The 18,150-nt window shown below is 56.7% G+C and overlaps 2 protein-coding genes across 6 annotated transcripts in view; both read right to left on the bottom strand.

Moving 5' to 3' along the window:
• DMAP1 (DNA methyltransferase 1 associated protein 1) overlaps positions 1-10,760 on the bottom strand; it is a 36,396-nt gene extending 25,636 nt beyond the window's left edge. Inside the window, exons 1-6 of one of the 5 annotated variants that reach the window (XM_051624663.1) lie at positions 10,118-10,760; positions 9,151-9,998; positions 5,637-5,698; positions 4,238-4,394; positions 1,490-1,581; positions 501-696 (exon numbers count right to left, since the gene is read on the bottom strand). In XM_051624663.1, coding sequence (XP_051480623.1) covers positions 501-696; positions 1,490-1,581; positions 4,238-4,339 — 390 coding nt within the window. In that variant the 5' untranslated portion in view covers positions 4,340-4,394; positions 5,637-5,698; positions 9,151-9,998; positions 10,118-10,760. Of the gene's footprint in view, positions 1-500; positions 697-1,489; positions 1,582-4,237; positions 4,395-4,814; positions 4,851-5,636; positions 5,699-6,659; positions 6,682-9,150 lie in introns of those variants that run through there. The other 4 variants (XM_051624662.1, XM_051624664.1, XM_051624665.1 and 1 more) reach the window with 4 other exon arrangements.
• Positions 10,761-10,838: 78 nt separating this feature from the next.
• Positions 10,839-14,446, bottom strand: LOC127386932 (Krueppel-like factor 2). The gene is made up of 3 exons (XM_051624666.1): positions 14,255-14,446; positions 13,040-14,003; positions 10,839-12,243 (listed from the first exon to the last, which is right to left on the bottom strand). The coding sequence occupies exons 1-3, from the start codon at positions 14,345-14,347 to the stop codon at positions 12,068-12,070; spliced, it is 1,233 nt and encodes a 410-aa protein (XP_051480626.1). The 5' UTR covers positions 14,348-14,446; the 3' UTR covers positions 10,839-12,067.
• Between the last annotated feature and the right edge of the window lie 3,704 nt (positions 14,447-18,150).

The following is an 18,150-nucleotide window of genomic DNA, read 5'->3' as shown; positions in this document are numbered from 1 at the left end:
ACCACACTGATACCACAGGAGCAATTTCAGAGGGAATGCAATGTTATTGAGCATCTGTGCTGGAATCTGGCCAAGAGGCTGCAAGCCAGCTTTTTGGCCATGAAGCTCAAGCAATTTTTTTCACCCTGAGCAAAACAACAAGACTGACAACTTCAATGTCTCACTCAGAACACAGGTTCTTTTATTATCCAGAGCCTGTAATCAGGGGGAGGGTGCTGGTTAGGAGCGGAGTTTGGTGGCCTCCTTACCAAATTAATGTCTTCACAGCTGAAACATGGGGGCTCTAGAAAGCTCTGAGCTACTCAGCTTGAATGATTTGGAGACATCGTAGTCTGTGGTCACAGGGCTGCAGGTCACGATGCAATTTAAAACGCGATTGCCAAATCTAACTCAGCCTTCACTTGGTGAAAGAACCAACTTCCCATCTGGACATTCAAGAAGCTGAAGGGTATTTTTCAGCTGCTATTTATATGCTTTTGTTTGAAAGTGCTCCCACTTACTTTATTGAACCTGGCAAAAGGGTAGTCCTTCCCTTCCTCTGCTGCTCTCCTCCAGTGGTAGAACATTGCTCCATCTTTTCTGGCTGGGTTGGTGAAAGGCATCCACTTCCAAGGCCGAACTTTCTTGGACCCCAGTTTTGCTTTGACTGTTCGATAACCCTGAGTTGTATCACTTGGCAACAGTGGAGGTGCATCCCTGGGGTGGAGAAAAACACTGGCTGACAAGAAGCAAGAAGCAGCCCAGGACAAATGCAAAGAGACTCCTGACTCAGAGTAGGTCTGCCACCACAGTCTTTCGGGTGCAAAAACTGGAGTTGAAGCAGCTTAATTCCAGGTTTTGCACTCCCCAGGCTGTAATGCTGCCCACATTAGAGGGCAGAATACACAGTATGGATGGGTTTGAACAGAACCATCACAGAATCTTAGGGGTTGGAAGGGACCTCGAAAGATCATCTAGTCCAACCCCCCTGCCAGAGCAGGATCACCCAGAGCACATCACACAGGAACGTGTCCAGGTGGCTTTTGAACGTCTCCAGAGAAGGAAACTCCACAACCTCTCTGGGCAGCCTGTTCCAGTGCTCTGTCACTCTCACATCTGGAAAGCAAACTACACAAGAGACCTCTGGGGAAAGGGCACAATTCAGAAGAAGCTAAATACAGGCTGCAGCAGAACTCTTTCTGGAGAAAAAAAAAAAGCAGGTATTATTCCCAGTTGCAACTAAAAGAGAATTAGATACAGAAGGGTAAGAACTTTGTCTTGTCTGCACTAGACTGTTGTGTTTGTACCTAATTCACCTCCTACCCAGAGTAACCCCTCAAATTTAGAGACACTGTCCACGACTGTCTAAGAGAAAAAGGCACAAGCACGGGCCAAGCACAAAGGCAGATCAACCTGGGAAGCAAGACTGCCCATGGTTCAAGAGAATGTTGCCCTGGCACCAAAAGCCCAGGCTACCCCAAAACCAGCACAGATGACCATAAACTCTTACTTTTTGTCAGAGTAGAGGAGTGCATAAACTTCTCGGTGCATTCCTTCTGGCCTCTTGAATGTCAATGTCTCTGAAGACTTCTTGGATTTTTTCTGAAACAAATTAACTGCATTTTAGATTCAGAAGCAGCAGACCCCGAGGGGACATTAAACTGTGTAACCTGGTGCCCTGTGATGGTTTTCACTAATATCTGTTTTTAGAAACTTTTAATTTCTCCAGGAAAGTGCCTGTTCATAGTGGAAGACACTGACAGACAAAACGTACCCTCTTCCAGTGATAGCACTCACCAGTACTCAGAAACTTCTTGTTGCTGATAACACACAGTTACATTCCAAGTTGAACATCTGGCTGTAGCCTTCAGCAGCTGGTGCGCTAAGCCTTTTTTTACCAGGTAAGCACTGTTCTCACATGAAGGTATTAATGCATTTAATTAAGTGATTCTTTGTCTTTTAGAGAAACATCTTCCCACCCTCTCTTAGTTTTTGTCACTTTGTTCTTCAGTCTTTACCTGTTGTGGTCAAGCCCTTGTAGTAGCCCTATGTCAAAGCTACTGGTATCACCCACAAAAGCAAACTCCCTTCTTTTTTTTTTTTACATGGTTTCTTCACACTTGGAATTCAGTGTATACAACCCAATCTGGCCCCTAAAACCTTGTCAGAACGGAGGGTTTCCAAGGCACAGTCCACCTCGTATCACGTACACAAGTTTATAAAGTGATCAGCTTTGGATTCAGGTGGGTACAGCAACAGCTTCCTTCACAAGGTGCACTTTATTGAGTGGGCCAAGTTTACTGAGTAGTCCAGAGTAGTCCAGAGCATTTGGTCTGACAGAACCATATTTGTAACTACCAGCCATGTCACTACTTTTAAGTATTTGTTTACCATATTGCTACCAACTTTTAAATCAGAACACTTTGCAGCAGTAAAACACTGTATCATAAATTGCATTAGATTAACACAGTCATCTTTATGAAACAGATTCAAAATCCCATTAAAATAATAATAATGATAATAATAATAATAATAATAAACAACCAGCTTGGACCACCACTACTTTCCATAAAACTTCATGACATTCATCATATTAGCACCTTCTCACTCCTAATCAAACACCCTTCTCCTAGCATGTCCATCACTTTGGTGTAAGTGATACAAGGCCAACCAAGGAAGTTACCCATGGGTCACCACACACCATGTTTGAACACAGGCTTCTGGAACTTCCCCAAAGTTCTCAGATTTATTGAAAGCTAATATCAGCAGGCCAGAGATCAGCTCAGCCAGCTCTTTTAGAAGTTGAAACAAATTACTCAATCCTGCTGATTTATATGTTCTTATGTCTAGTATTTTTTTCTTTAACATTCTCAGTCACTAATGGACTGGAAAGTACTTCACAGTTCGCTTGTGATTTAAAGGCATGAATCTGTTTCTTTTCTAATTGAGAACAGATCTATTTCCTGACCAAGTGCTACACTGTTATTAGCAATTTTGCTCTCTCCATGCAATAATAGCTTACACCTCTGGTTTGCTTTAATTTCTGTACTTTGTAGAACTTCAGAATGCTTCACTCATGGCCACAAGCAGCCTCCTGCACTCCTCCCAAATCCTCTCACTGCACCTCCCCCTCCTCTATTTCCACTACAGTAAATTTGAGGGGAAACAAATCTTACCCTCTGCTTCAGAAGAGAGGCAGACAGCCACCAGTACTCCTTCAGCTCTCTGCTAGCTAACAGACAAGCACATCTAAATCCAAGAACTCGAAACTCTGAACACTCAGTGGCACAGCACAGGCTGAATCCAGCCAAGGAGCTGCTCACAGGACACACTATTCACAAACACAGCTGATAACTGGTGATCTCAACATTTCAGCCTTTAAATTACTGAAACTCAACAGTTCTCCATTAACACTGGTCCTATCCCCAGCAAGGTTGTCACAAGACCACTGAAAGAGAGTTAGAAAGTACTTTCAGAGATGAGGTGGATGTTTGGTTTGGTTTTATTTTAGTTTTTTAATTCAAATCAGGCCACCTCTGTACCAGACAGCTCCTGGGGATTTCATCTCCCCCTGCTCATTTCCAAGCTCCTCCACAATTCATAATTTACCTTCTCAACACCTTGCATAGCAGGGGACAACCAAGACCTTGCCCAAACTTAAAATACAGAAGGCAACAACATACCATAGCATATCACACAGAAAAGCAGCACATGACAATTTATGTCCTTAACAGAACTTAATAACTTACCCACATTCCCACAAGCAACACATCCCAGTTCTCCCAAATCCCAGCCACACACCTTCCCTGCACAGGGACTTCTTCCATCGTTTGAAGACATTACCACTCAATCAAGTCAGACTATGGTTTTTTTCTTCTAAACTAGGACTGTGTTATAGCATTTCCATCTGCCTGGGGGCTAAATGGTAAACACATTTTACACACTCCCCAAAATGGGAACTTCAACAGCAGCTGGCAGTGTCCTGGGGCCAGGCCCAGCTCACCAGGACACTACCTACACAGCTCCAGCTTGAGTACAGCCCCAAATACCACAGCAGAGTCAACAAAGAACACCAGGAACCCAGGAGTGGGGCCATCCAGACATTTACAGATACACCTAGGAAGCCCTAAAATAAGTGGACTAGGGGAAGGAACATACTTCATATAATCTTTTTTCCAACATTCACCCCAGACACCACAGGCAACATCAGCCAGTGCCTGGAAAACACGTAGCAGCCCCTTAGGTCACGACAGCTCACCTTATCTGAGTTGATGATGTCCTTTTTGTTGATGGTGCCCGTGTTCTCTGACTCCACACCACCCAGCTCCAGGATGTCCCGCACGTCTGCGCCCGTCGCCATCTCTCTACCCGCCTGGTGGCCTCCTCTGCCGCCGGCCTGTTTGTCCCCTCCAGCTCTGGGGAGGGAAAACAGAGGGCCGGGGTTACCGTGCACCTCCCACGGGGTCCATCTCTCACACACAGGCAGTATCTGTGTGTATATACACACTGCTGTCCGTACACAGACACAGACACACGCGCGCGTATTTACATGCACACACAGATACACACATACGTGCACCTACGTGCAGACACGCACACACACACACACACTCACGTATATTTACACACACACGCCCCCGCAGCCGCCTCCCCATCCCCCTCGCAGGCCCAGCCACGGGGCCTGGTGCCCGGCCGGTCCCGGGGGCCGCGCAGGCCCGGCCCGCGGCCCGCATCCCCGCGGCGGGGCCCCGGGAAGCCCGCGGGAGGGCGGCCGGGCCCAGGCCCCGCCGTGAGGACCGGCAGCCCCGCGCCGAGCCGATCCCGCGCTCACCCACCCGCGCCGGCTCCAGGGCCGCCGGGACAGTGCGCTCCCCACAGCGGTCCGGGCAGCGCCACTTCCGCTCCCGCCGAGTGGCGCCCGGAAGTGCCCGGAGCGCTTTGGGCGCCGCAGCACGAGGCGGGCGGGGAGGCGGCTGCGGGTTCGCGTCCCGCTACCGGCAGGTCGCGGCCGCCCCGAGCCCGGCACCGCCGGGGCTGCCTCCCCGCGGCCCGGCGGCTGCACCCGCCCGGGGCCGCCGTTCTTCCTTCCTTCCCCGCTGCGGGCGGGGCTCGCTGCCGCGCCGGGAGGTGGCAGCACGGCCGCGCTCGGGGCGGGCCGGCGGGTGGCTCCGCGCCCAGCCCGGGGCGGGTGAGCCCCCTCGTCTGCGGGAGGGGGGGACTGCGGGGCTGCCGGGGTGCTCCCGTCCCCGCCTCCCCGCTGCCCGAGGTGCCAAGCCAGGGGTGTGCACCCCGCGAGGCCCTGGGGAGGGGTCGCTGGGCTCGGCTTCAGCTGGGGACGCCGGGGCAGGGCCCCCCTGCTCTGCCAGGGGTCTTGGGGCTGACCCCAGTTCCCAGCAGAGCTCATCAGGAGTTTTCCTGCCTCCTCGCTGGGTCCGCAGGCGCTCGCTGGCAGCTGTGGCCCCCTCCTGCTCTCCTTCCAGCCGGTGTTGGCCACGGCAGCAGCGGGCGGGCCGTGCCAGGTGGCCACTAGCCAGGCGCGGCACCACGCGACGGGTTCGGGCTGCCCGTCCCGGCGTCGTTTTACAAAACATACGCTCCTCGCCTTCACGCTTGGCAGGAAAACCCTCCCGAAGCTGCCCCAGAGCTGCAGGGCTTACCTGAGGCTGCAGGCAGCCAGGAGTGAAAGTTTTATTCATAGAGCTGTCCTGTTTCTTCTTCCCTGTGGGAGGAAAGAGAGATGGGAATGGGAACAGCACTGTAGGGCCAGGAGGGGCTTCGAGAAATCGCCTTCCTGCTGCACTGAGGCAGGAGCAAGGCTACCTGGCAGGAGCTTGTCCAAAGCGAAGGTTTTGGCATGGGGCACAGAGACCCATGGAGATCTGCCAGCCAGGTGAGATAGCCCAGGAGGGGGTGTCCCTGAGGATCTTTTCTCCTGTGCAGCAGCCCCGAGATGAGATGAACCCTGCTGTGCTGGGATTACGCTGGCACACAGCCCCTAAATGCCAGCCAGGACGTGCTGGAGTTGCCACCGTTCCCATCCCACTGCCTATCCTTTCCCACGGGGACTGACATACCACCTCCACACCAGGTCACAGCCGGCGTGCCCCAGCTGGAACTGGTGACACCCCCAGAGTGTCACCTGTTGTCCTTAGGATTCATGTAACCCCTTTTCTGCCCCCTCCCACACTGCCAGGGATGGCTTTTTTTGCATCTTGGCCCTTGCTCCCACATGGGCAGAGCTGATCCGAGTTTTCTCCTGTCTTGCCTATTTGGTCTTAGCTCTGCCACATCCTCAGTTCTCCTCATGGGCATGTAGCCATTCCTTGTCATTTCTACCACCTCTCCATGCTCTTCTGTTATGGCTGGCCCGGAGGTGCCATGCTCCCCCAAGGTGGGTCTGCAGAGGGAGACAGAGCTTTCCCATCCCTGTCTTCCTCTATCCTTGCAGTCTCACCCCTGTTCTGCCTGGCCTGGCACTACTGCTCTGGGGAAAACTCCCGAGAAGGAGGACCTCTCTTTTGCCCCTCCTTGGCAGGTCGTTCACAGACTGTTCATGTTTTTAAACAGCAGTTACAGAAAACACAGCCAAACCCAAAATAAAATCCAGAGCCAGATAGCCATTCAGTGCCCTTGAGCTTTGATTTTATCCCCAGTTTTAGGCCTGACCTGCTTAAGCCCACCTTCCAGCCCTGTCCCAGCAGGTCTCAGCCAAGCACAGGATGATCAACTCACTCCCCTTCAACAAAACAAAGCCACAGGACATCTTGAGCTCCTCTCCCCAGGGTAGCAGTTTTTTAACCTCATGAAAAAATGAGCCTGTGGGCAGCTGGATTGTGTTATTCACAGCCTGTGTCCCTCGCACCTTTGTGAGCACGGGTGTCACTTCGGGGCTGTGTCCCACCAGGACCTGTATGGACCTGCAAGTGAAACACATTAGCTAGGTGCTTCTGCTAACCTGATCAGTGGTGCAGCAATTAGCACTGTCTTCAAAAGAACACAGAGATTATGCTCACACAGCCTGGGGTGCATCTGGAGACTCTGGTCAGCTCACAGACATCTGGTCCATCCTTGAGAGTCCTGCACAGGGACATGTGCCCAGGTTTGTCACCTCCCTGGAGCACAAGGGTCCTGCCTTGCCAGGGCAAAAGCAGAGCCCAGGGGATGCGGCAGGTCAGGGAAAGCCAGCAATGGCAGGGAGCCCAGTGCTCCTTCACCCTGGGACAGCAAAAGCCAGCAGCACCATTCTGTCACTGCAACCCATGTCCTGCCATCCTGTGGACACAGGGTGCCAAGCCTGGGTGACCTCACTGCCACCCAGCAGTTGGGAGAGGGAGGTCCCCCCACATTTAGCCCTGGCAGGAAGGCAGCACTGGGCCCTTCTGAGCCGCCTGCTTGCCCACCCTGGGGCCCCGGGGGGAGGATTCTCCTCATGCCCTTTGCCCATGTCCTGGCCACCAGGCATGGCTGAAAGCGGCTCCTTGCCAGAGGTGTGCGTGCCTCCAGCCCAGGTCTCGAGGTGTGCGTGTCTCCCAGCCTGGCACCAGCGGAGGAGGACAAGTGCAAACACCGTGGCCAGTGGGGCGACAGGTTATCTGGGGCCCAGCAGTGGAAAAACTCTCGGTGTGTGACTAAGGCACGATAGCGCCAGGTGTGGGTCCAGGCAGGGCGAGCAAGCCGGGGAGTTATCGCTTCCCCATGGGCTCAGGTGCCTGGAGCCAAATGTTTCCTAAGGGTGCGGTGACAGCCACAGCCCCGTTATCACGGCACCTGGCCCACCCCAAGCAGCAGGGACAACGGGGCAGGCTGCTGGACCTTTCCCCTGTAGCAGAGATGGGACACTTCCCCCTGCCCCACGGGGAGCAGGGACACCTCAGCTCTGGGGAGCTGAGCTCCCACATCACATTACGGCAAGGAAAGGTCTGTCAGCCCCTCCAAGCATCCCCACATTGTCCTTCCCTCTCCAAAGCACCCAGACTGCCTCCCACCTCCAGTAACCATGTCCCATCCCCAGCTCTGTACCATTCCCATGGACCACAGCACTGCCAGAATTGAGCCCTGGGCAAGGAGCCTTCCCAGACCTGCAACCCCTCTTCTCCCCATGGCCCAGCACACCAGATCCAGCTCTATGGGATCTGTGGGGTGCATTTGGGGGATCCCCATGAACTGGGTCATCCCCAAAGGATAGAAACCAACCAAACCTGCCCTTTGGCCTCCTCTCCAGTCATGAAACCCCCATGGCCCTGCTCTTGCTGGCAGGTGACTGTAGGGTGCCAGGCCACGCTGACATGACTCACCCCTCTGCTGGGAAGGTGTTTATCCATGCCTCACTTCTTCCCTTCCCTGCTTGCCTCCCCACTGTGCGAGTTCAACTGCACCCCAAAGACATGGGGCTGCACTTTGAGATTTGCAGGGGAGCTCAGGGACCCCAGCATCACCCACCACCACAGCTCCCGGGGGCCTTTTTGCCAGGATGTGACCAAGGGAGGAAAGGGAGGCCAGGCTGGTATGGGGAGAAGTGACCCAGGCTGGGCTCTGCACTGCCCTGCCAGCCGGTTTTCCCTCCACACCATCTCTGCAGCATATAATGCAGGGCATGGGAACCTGCCCCAGACTGGGTCAGTCACAGACCCAGGGGCTGTATGTGGGTAAATCAGCATTCAGGCACCAGCCTGGCTTCTCCAGAGGACCCCTCTCTCCTCTTTAGCCACATCTGCAAAGCAGGGTCCCACTTGGCTCAGTGGTGTGTTTCGGGTCCCCACATTCCCCTGTCAGGTCAGGGCAAAGCACTCTCCAGCTGACCACAGGCACACAGACCGCAGGCAGGGATCATGCCCCAGCCCTGCCTTCCTCAGTGCTGCCGAGGGTGTTTTCTTGCTGTCCTCATCACTTTTCAGGGCAGGTTTTTCTGGGGACAGGACTGGGCTCTCCAATAGAGAGTGTGTCTTGGCCCAGGCAATTGGAAGAGGGTGTTTTTTATTAACAACAAATTAACCATAATTGCCATTTCCACTGCAGCCACTCCTCACCCAGGCAAGGTTTCCAGCCATGCCAGTCCCGGAGACTTCTGTGAACCATCGGGTGCCTGAAGGAGCACCATGCCCTGAGCCCAGGGGAGCAAACCTGGAGCAGTTCTGCCCAGAGAAGGAGCCAAAGCACCTTCCCTGCTCTCACCTCCATGTAAGGCAGCAGCAGCAGAGCCAGGCCTCGCTCCCGCCCCAGCACAGCGATGATGAAAGGTGAGGAAGAACTGGTTTGTGCTCTGATCTCAAACCTGAATCTCAAAACAGCCACAGACCGTCACTCCGGCTCCCAGGATGCTTAGGGAGGACAGGACAGCAGAGCCAGCCTTTCCAGTGGGACGGGATGGTTGGAGAAATTCATCGTTCCCCTGGAAATAAAAATAATAATCATAATAAAAACACAAAGCCAGAGATTACTTATACACACACAAACACACAGGCACGCACTCTCTCCCCATCTGGCTTTGCCAGCCTGACTCATCGCTAATTCAAACAGCCCACACCTTTCCCTCTCCCTCCATGTGACATTTTGAACAACTCTTCAGGGAAGAGGCAGCAGTTTTGCTCCGGCCACCATCAGCATTGAACTGTCACCTTTGGATACTGGGGATCCCATGAGTGAGACACCCCTAGTACCCCATCCCAGGACACTTGTGTCCCAGCATGGTGACCCCCCTGCCCCCCAACAGGCTCCTCTCAGAAAGTGGGGCAAGCAGAGGGTGGAGGCAGCTGTGGAAAGGACAAGTGATTGAGCCTGGTGGATCTGTGACACCTGTGGATGCCATATCATGGTCCCATGCCTGGGCCCACAGGCAGGACATGACATCCCAAGCTGCTGCCTGGAGAAACCTACAGTTTTGTACCTGCTCAGTGTAGACCCCAAGGCTGGATGCTGGCCCCAGGACACTCAGCCTGATCTCAAAACACTATCCACCCCTCAGGGAGGCACCAGTCCTACTCTGCCATTCCCTTTTCTTTTTCCAGCTTGATTCTCCACAGCTGCAAGGAAGGAAGGAGCAGGATCAGCCTGGCCCAGCCCCTGCTCACAGCACAGCTTTATCCCATTTCCACTTGTAGGGCTAGGAACCCTAGGGCATGCCCCAGCTCTGGCTGGCCACCTGGGGTTGTAGCAGTAAGCACAGGAGGAGGAAGCCACCACCACGGGCCAGGGCACCACACAGCCCATACAGCATGCTCCCTGCACCACCAGCACAGCGTCAGGTCCGGACAAGCCACAGCCTTCAGAGGGATGCGTGCATCACGGGTAATCAGCCGTGGGAGGGATGGAGCCAGACCTGCTTGCTGAGCTCGGGACCTGCCAGCACACTTGTGCTGAGTCACCACCTATTAGCACAGGGAAACCTCAGCACCTGAACCCCTCCAAGCTGCCAGGCCACCCTCGGGAGGGCAGCGGGTACAGCACACTTGTTGGCTGCCACCAACCTCTTGGTTATGACCACAAGGCTGGTGCCACAGAGCTCCCACTGCAGAGGACAGCAGGATGGAGCTGCTCAGGAAGAAAAGACAGGACCAGCGAGGCTCCCTGTAGTTTCGGCTGCCGTTCCCCTCAGCAGTGACTCACCTCAGGACCAGTCACGCCATCCTGGTGCCGCAATTGCCCCATCTGTAGATTAGGGAAACTGAGGCACGGGGAAGTGGGGTGACTCAAGAGCTGTTGCACAGGAGATGCTGCTCAGATGCTGAGGCTTGGGCGTTCCCCATTGATCCTCCACAGCTAACTTAAGCAGAAACGAACATCGATGTAAATATTTACTGACAAGCAGCCCAGCCTCACCCTCTCCTCTTAGAAGAAAGCTTTAAAGTAAACTCTCCTGGCTCTTTCATGTTTACATCTTGTTTATTTATTATACAGCAGATCACAATATTTCAACAGTTTGCATATAAAGAAAAGTAACATTTCAGAGTGCAAGAGACCTAACGTGCCCAAGCAGAGAAATGTTAATTAACAATATACACAGACGGGAACAGTGCACTTCCCAAAGCCGAGACTCATCCATGTTCCCAGCTGGAAGAAAAAAATATATTAAAAAACCAGAAACATTATATATTACTGCTTTGTTTAATTTACAACTTGCTCTGCAGAAGCTGCACATAAAAAGACTAATTTTCCTTTGAGTTCTCTCTCTTTTTCCCCCTTTATGAAAGTTTCAAGTATAGCAGAGACCTGGGCATTCATAGCTGGACTCACTGTCCTTTACACACTAAATTTAAAAAAGCAGCAAGGGGAAGGCAGCTGCAGCAGTACCTGGTGTCATCCTGAGGGGAAGTACAAGACAAATGAAAGCAGACAAGAGCCAGGAGAGCCAATTTAGGATCCTGAGCAGAAAACTGTGGGAATGGCCAGGACGGGACTGCCCAGCAGGGTCCCAAGCTAGAGATGGGAGCATCCCCACTCCCTGTGCAAGGTGTTGCTGCGCTGCCAACCCCTGCAAACCTTTCTAGCCACGAACCACAGTCAGGTCCCACCCTTGCCCCATCCATCCTGGGCTTTTGGGTCAGGAGGTTTGTTCCAACGGCCACAACTGAGAAGACCAGCAACCCACTTCCCAGCACCGTGACCCACGCACCAGGCGGGCACAGGTCTCCAGCCAAAACCCAGCCAGAGTCAGCCACCACAGCCCCTGGAGACAGGGGGGTGCCAAGATTAGAGGGGGAAGAAGGTTTTTAAGCTGATGCCAAATACAAGCCAGGAGCTCTGGGGACAGATCCCTGCTGCACCAGCCCCCCCCACCCCCACTCAAAAGGGTGCCGGGGGGGGGAGGGGGGGGGCGGGTGGGTACCTTCCAGGTGTGGAGCTGAGTAGTGCTGTCTGGACAGGGGCTGGAGACACTTCTTGCAGCTTTGCTCCCCATCTATACCCCAAAGCAGCCCTTCCCCACCCCTCAGCTGGGCCCAGTTCTCACAGCAGGGGCAAGAGGAGAAGGCTACTTAAACTACAAGCGGAGAGGGCTGGGCAGCCGGGCTGCTCCCCAGTGCTGTCCCCAGCCTGACACTATTTACAATATGAGCTGGCTCTGGGGACACCAAGTCCGGCCACGGCCCGCCGCTCACATGTGCCGCTTCATGTGGAGGGCGAGGTGGTCGGAGCGGGAGAAAGCCCGCTCGCAGAGGTGGCACTGGAAGGGCCGGTGCCCCGTGTGCTTGCGGTAGTGGCGGGTCAGCTCATCGGAGCGGGCAAATTTCCAGCCACAGCCTTCCCAGGTGCAGTGGTAGGGCTTCTCGCCTGCAGAGAAGAGGGGGTGTCAGTGGGCTCAGAGATCCCCATCCTAAGTCTTTACCCTTGTGCTCCCCTGCCCAGCACTCCCTTTTCAGGAGGGACCTCTGCCCACCACCCTCTCTTAGAGTACAGCCCCACTTGTCCCCTGCACACCTCTGCCTTCCCACCTTTCCTTTTGTCACCTATTCCCCTGCCTTAACCATGTGCTCGGCTGTCCCATGGTGCTCATCCTCTGGACACCCCCACCCCATTGCAGCACCCCCCCATGTGCTCATGCCCCACCTCACACTGTCAGTCCTCCCCTGCCCATCCCTGCTTTGGGGCCACACCATGTGCCCCATTCCAGTTCTGCCAGAGCGCCTCCCCACACATCCCTAGTCTGTCTTCTCTCCGTTTCTCCAGCCCAGCTTGGGGGCTTCTCCATGTGCCCCTGGGCATTGCACCTTCAGGCACCCTTGGGTCCAGAGGCCGGGTATCACAGGGGTGGTCTTGCTGTGTGCTTTGGTCACCGTTTGCCTTTGCCCAGGCAGTCCTCCCCTGCCCATCCCTGCTTTGGGGCCACACCATGTGCCCCCCGTGCCGGCTGCAGGATCTCTCTGGGTGCCCCCACCCGACCCCACCACAGGCATCATCCCTGAGCCCCTGGGCAGACCGCAGGGGGTCTTCTCCGTGAGCCCCTAGTGCCACCTCCCCCGGCGTCCGTTCCCACGGTGAGGCGGGGTCGCGGGTTTCGCCGTGCGTCCCGGTCCCCCGACCCGGGACCCTTTGCACCTACAACCCCGCCCCCCCGGCGCGCCCTTACCCGTGTGGGTCCGCATGTGCGCCTTGAGGTGGGAGCTCTTGGTGTAGGTCTTGCCGCAGCCCGGGTATTCACAGTTGTGCGTGGCCGTTCGCTTGCGCGCCCAGGAGCGGCGGCCGCGCTTGGGCTTGCAGTCCTCGGGGGTGGCCCCGGCCGGAAAGTACTCCAGCACCGGGGAGTTGGGCGGCGTGACCAGCAGCCCGGGTAGCCCGGCCGGCCCCGGCCCCTTCAGGGGCTCCCTGAAAACACTGAAGTGTCCATGAAACTGAGGCGGCGGCGGCTGGGGAGCAAAGTGGGGCGCGTAGCGGTGCGGAGCCACGGCGTAGTGGGGCGGTAGGTCGGCCAGGAGGTGAGGGTCGGCGCCAGGCAGAGGCTCCTCCGGGGGCCCCAGGCGGCCGTGGGCGAAGCCTGGGTAGGGCAGCGGCGGCCCCGGCACCGCTCCCTGTCCGGGACCCGGTGCCACGCGTGGCTTGTGCTCGCCGCCGCCCGGCGCCAGGTACTCGGCGGCTGGCAGCCCCAGCATACAGGCGCGCTCCTCCGGCTGCTCCTTCTTGATGCGGGGCCCGAAAGGCTGCGCGGGATCCAGGGGCAGCGGACGGGCCAGGGCCGGATGCAGGGGTGGGTGGTGGTGGTGGTGCGGGGGGCCGCCAGGCACCCTCAGCTCCGTGTACTCCCTCCGCTGCAGGTCGCAGGGGCCAGGCAGGTCCGGGGTGAGCAGCTCGGCCACGTAGCTGTGGCCCTGGCCCTCGGGGTAAGGTGCCGGAAACTTGCCCGGTGTGGGGTAGGAGCCGTCGCTGTCGTAGGTGGTGCCGCAGCTCTCGGGGGTCTCGGGCAGGGGATAGTTGGGGCCGGGCGGTCCCTGCCCGCCACTGCTGGTGTGCGCCAGGATGAAGTCCAAGTCCACGAACTTGCCCAAGTCATCCTCTTCCCGCTTCACGGCAGCAGCGCCGTCCACCTGAAGCATCCTCTGCGGGGAAAGAGGCGTCAGAATCGGCGGAGCGACGGCAGCGGCGCCCGCCGCTCGGGCACCTGGCTCCCGCTCGGGGCGGCGGCTCCCCCCAACCCGTCCGACGGGTCGGCACTGCTCCGGCTGCGCCGCCCCCGGGGCGCCCTCCGACGGCGGGAGGGAGGACACCCCACCAGCCGGGCTGAGCCCCAGCCCGGGACGCTCTGCCCTGTACCCCCCTCGCCGCCCCCTCCCATGTGCCCGGTGCTTACGTGGAGCATGTCGGTGGGCCGCTCCTCCAACGGCAACACGTTAGCGAAAGTAGAGATGGAGGGCAAGGTGCTCTCGTCCACGGCCGCCGCCATGGCGGGCCGGGAAGGGGGGACCGGGGCTGGGCGGGGGAGCACGGCGCTCGGAGCCCGGCACCGCTCCGCTCCCCGCGGCGGCAGCGCTGCTCTGCGCCGCGCCGCACCCCTAAGCTGTTAACAGCATGGCTGCGCCCCCATTGGCCCGGCCTACATTGATATTCACCGCCGCCGCCGCCTATTGGCTGCCACATCGCCCGAGCCACGCCCCCTCCCGTGGGGCTGCCCCGCTGGGCTGGGGTCGTCGGCCCTTTCTGCCCCGTCGGCACTTCACTGTCCGCGCCGTCGGGCCGGGGCGGCGGGGCCGGGGAGGGGCTCTGCGCCCTGTCCCAAGGCGGGAGAAGGGGCAGGGGTACCGGTGCGGATCGCAAAGCTCAGGGCGGCTCTCCTGCCCGTCCCCGCGACGTGAGTGGGGCGGCGATGCCCTGACGCCTTGCCCTACGCTGCGAGCGGGAATGGGGGCACTGGAGGTCACTGAAAGGGGGGTCTCGCGGCACTCTGCCCCGAGTGGGGTAGGGACAATGGCCGTGTCCCATGCCAGCCTGCCTGTACGCGAGTGGGAGCCTGCCAGAGAGGTCTGGTGCGGGGTTAGAGCTGAGAGCATGTCAGACACAGCGCTGGCCACGGGGGACAACGAGCATGTCAGCAAAGGTGCCATCGCAAATGGTGCTTGTGCCAGCCGGGCTGAGTGAGCCCTGATGCCTCAACACCGCTCATTTCATGTAACAGCGCCCGTGAGGCCACGTCTCACCGCGCCGGTGCCGTCGGTGGGGCAATCAGCAGCCCAGTGCGCACCGGCTCCCATCTGGCCGCACGCAGGGTGCGTGTGCGAGCCGAGATAACCGGCCGGGGGGCTGGCACTCTGCCTGAATCGCCTCATCTTGCCCCACAGCCCCCTGTGGGACGTTTGTCTGCCCTGCCGAGGGGCTGGTACTGTGGCTGAGGCTCTGGCTGCTCTGCCATGGGGGGCACAGGCAACCTGGACAATCCTGCTTGCCTATGGAGACCTCAGGACAGTGCTGTCCACCCAAGGGCTTTCCACAGCAGGAGACAATAGGGGACCAGGAAGTCCCACCTCACAGGAGACACCCAGGCACCCCACTCAGTGCTGGTGAGTCAGGACGTGGTGTGGAGACCCAGGACACTGGGCTGGCCTCCCAAAAAGCTCCCTGCTGCCCTGTTCAGCTCCTAGCAAGACCTTCTCCACCTGGCCCCAAGCCAGCCAGTACCAGGAATGGCCCTGCTACTGTTGTGCTTGTCTAGAAGCAATGGCCCTTATCTCCTGGAGCCCGTCTCCCAGCTTTCTGGGGCTTTCCATCCCCAGATACCTTTCTAAGAACTGGGGCTGCTGCCTGCAGTATTCATAAGTGAGGAGTCGATTTAAAAAAAAACAAATATAAACACCAAAGGTGAGGTATACACACACACACACACACATTGCTTCTGGATCCAAAGCTACTCTACCAGTTGCTTTCATCACCACACTTTAATTATAAGGGTGGAGCATTGCAATAAATTATTTCAGTAATCCAGTGGAACAACAACGATTCAAATCTTCCCCCTTTAACCAAGAATCCCTGTCCTGGTTTTCTGAGCACGCTCTGGGTTGTTGCCTGGGTCCTGTGTGCCCAGCTGCCAGTGAGGGAGCAGGTTTATTAATGTCACCCAGCAGGTTGAAACTCACAAGCTGCAAAGTCCTTCCTCGGAAAAAGACACCTCCAAAGTGATAAAGTAGTATGTGGGCAGCACACGAAATCACTTTTAGCCTGGCCCTCAGAGTAGCTTATTTAAGTCACTGGTTAATCCCATTATTTGTTTCTTGGCCAAATTATAATTAATAGCAAGGCAGTTCCTGCCCAAAACTTTTACAGATAAGTGAGAGCAGATACCACAGGAGTCAAACATTAATTCCACTTGGTTTTCCCCTTTTCCAGACAGTTTTGGCATCTGCATCCATGCAGCGCTAGCTTATTTTAAGAGAGGCGTCGTCAGCAGATCAAGTTCAATTTTTTCAGCCAATATTTCTTGTAAAAGTGGGATATTCCCCAGGAAATTCTTATTATTGATGCCATGGTGGGAGGGCTGGTGCTGAGGGGAGCTGCACCACACTGGATACCGCACCAACACAAGTGCCACCAGCGCTGACCACACCGGGAGCCAAGCAGAGCAGCATGGGAGGGATTTGTCTCCTGTGAGCTGTAGGGTGGGCTTTGGGGTCCCTGCCAGAGCCCTGCTGACCCCTCAGCCACGGGAGCCTCCTTCGAGCCAAGAGGGAGGCGAGCAGCCGGTGTGCACACAGCTCCCTGTTGACAGAAGCCCATTTAGGAAACGTGGGTTATCTCTCGCGCCACTACTGCAAGCTGTAAAGTTGCTAGCATCCCAGGAGATCAAACAGTATCTCAGCAGGAGAGCAAACAGAGGGTGGGAAGGGCTACCCGCTCAGGCGATGGCCAAAGAGGAAAGGGTTAATGGTTATCCCTCCTTTTGGCACATCTGGCAGTGGACAAGCGTGCCATGCCCAGTGTGGTGTGATGACGGAGGTGGATCCATCAAGCCAAGCGTGTCGGCAGCCCCGCCAGCACTGCCACAGTGCCAAGGCACGTTCCCCACGGCACACAGCATGTGTGGGGCAGGCAGAGGGGTAATGATCCATGGCACTGCCCAAGGTGGCATTAGTGACAACAGCAGGTTGCCCAGCAGGATCCCCAGTAGACCCAGGGGAGTTCCATACCCTACAAACCAGCAGGAACCATGTCCCCCTCCTATGCCCTCTCAGCTGCAGCTAGGGGCATGGAGTGAACCCAGGAACTGACCTTTGGGGCAGCTCCAGTGCCTCCTCTTCAACAGGAACCACAGAGCCCCCAAACATGGGCTATGGTGTCAGAGCCCTGAGAGCTTCTACTTCAGTAGAAGGCAAAACCTGAGCCCCAAAAGTTCTGCAGGGGACCCCATGGGCAGGTTACATGGGGACCCATGCAGCTGGACACTCTGGGCTGTTGTGACACTCCAGGGTTATGAACCTCAGAGCAGAAAGCAGATCTCAGTTTTACTCTCTGTCCTCCCCTCTGTATGGGACTGGCCTGTCTGGAGAAGGGTCCAGGAGCCCCCAGACCTGCCTGCATCCCCCAAATCCCCTTTCTCCTCCTGAAAAGAAAAGAGGAACCGAAAATGAAATTAAAGCATAATTCAATCCGGAGCGGGTCCAGAGTAAAGTCATCTGCTCTTATCGTGTGCTGGCAGGCCCTTCCCGCTCTGCAACAAACACAATGTTATCAGGGCACAGAGGGCAGATTCGTTTGCACCGGCCGAGCAAGCTGCTGTGTCCGCCCTGCCTGCCCTGGGTCTAGGGAGCACTGGGATGTACAGCCGAGGACTGGTGCTGCCAGGGGCTCGGGAAGGCAGGCAGCACCCCGGGTTGAGGTGCTCTGTCTGGGGGACACAACCAGGCACCCCGCAGAGCTCTCTGACTGGGGGAGCTGGGTCAGGTCTCTTCCAGTGAATGTCACCATGGAGAAAATACTGCGGAGGGACAGGGCTCAGGGGTGACATCTTTGCCTATGGGAATGTCCATGGCCCCATCTCCCACGGGTGCTGCCCAGCTGCGTGCCCAGGGCAGAGCTAGGCACGCTGACCCCCAGCACAGCAGCACCCCGGCACCCCCAGAGCCCGCACGCGCTCCCGGCCCCACTGCACCGCCTGGACCGCATCCTGCTTTGATCTCTGCCTGCTGCCTGGCTGTGCCCTGGCGGCTGCGGGGCCAGCGCAGCCCTCTCCGTCCTTCTTTATATACCCCTGTTATTTTT

Source organism: Apus apus, chromosome 7 (genome assembly GCF_020740795.1).
Source record: "Apus apus isolate bApuApu2 chromosome 7, bApuApu2.pri.cur, whole genome shotgun sequence".
In the NCBI taxonomy this organism is placed as follows: domain Eukaryota; kingdom Metazoa; phylum Chordata; class Aves; order Apodiformes; family Apodidae; genus Apus; species Apus apus.
Note: the sequence above shows the minus strand (reverse complement) of the source record. Positions and strands in the feature narration are given on the sequence as shown.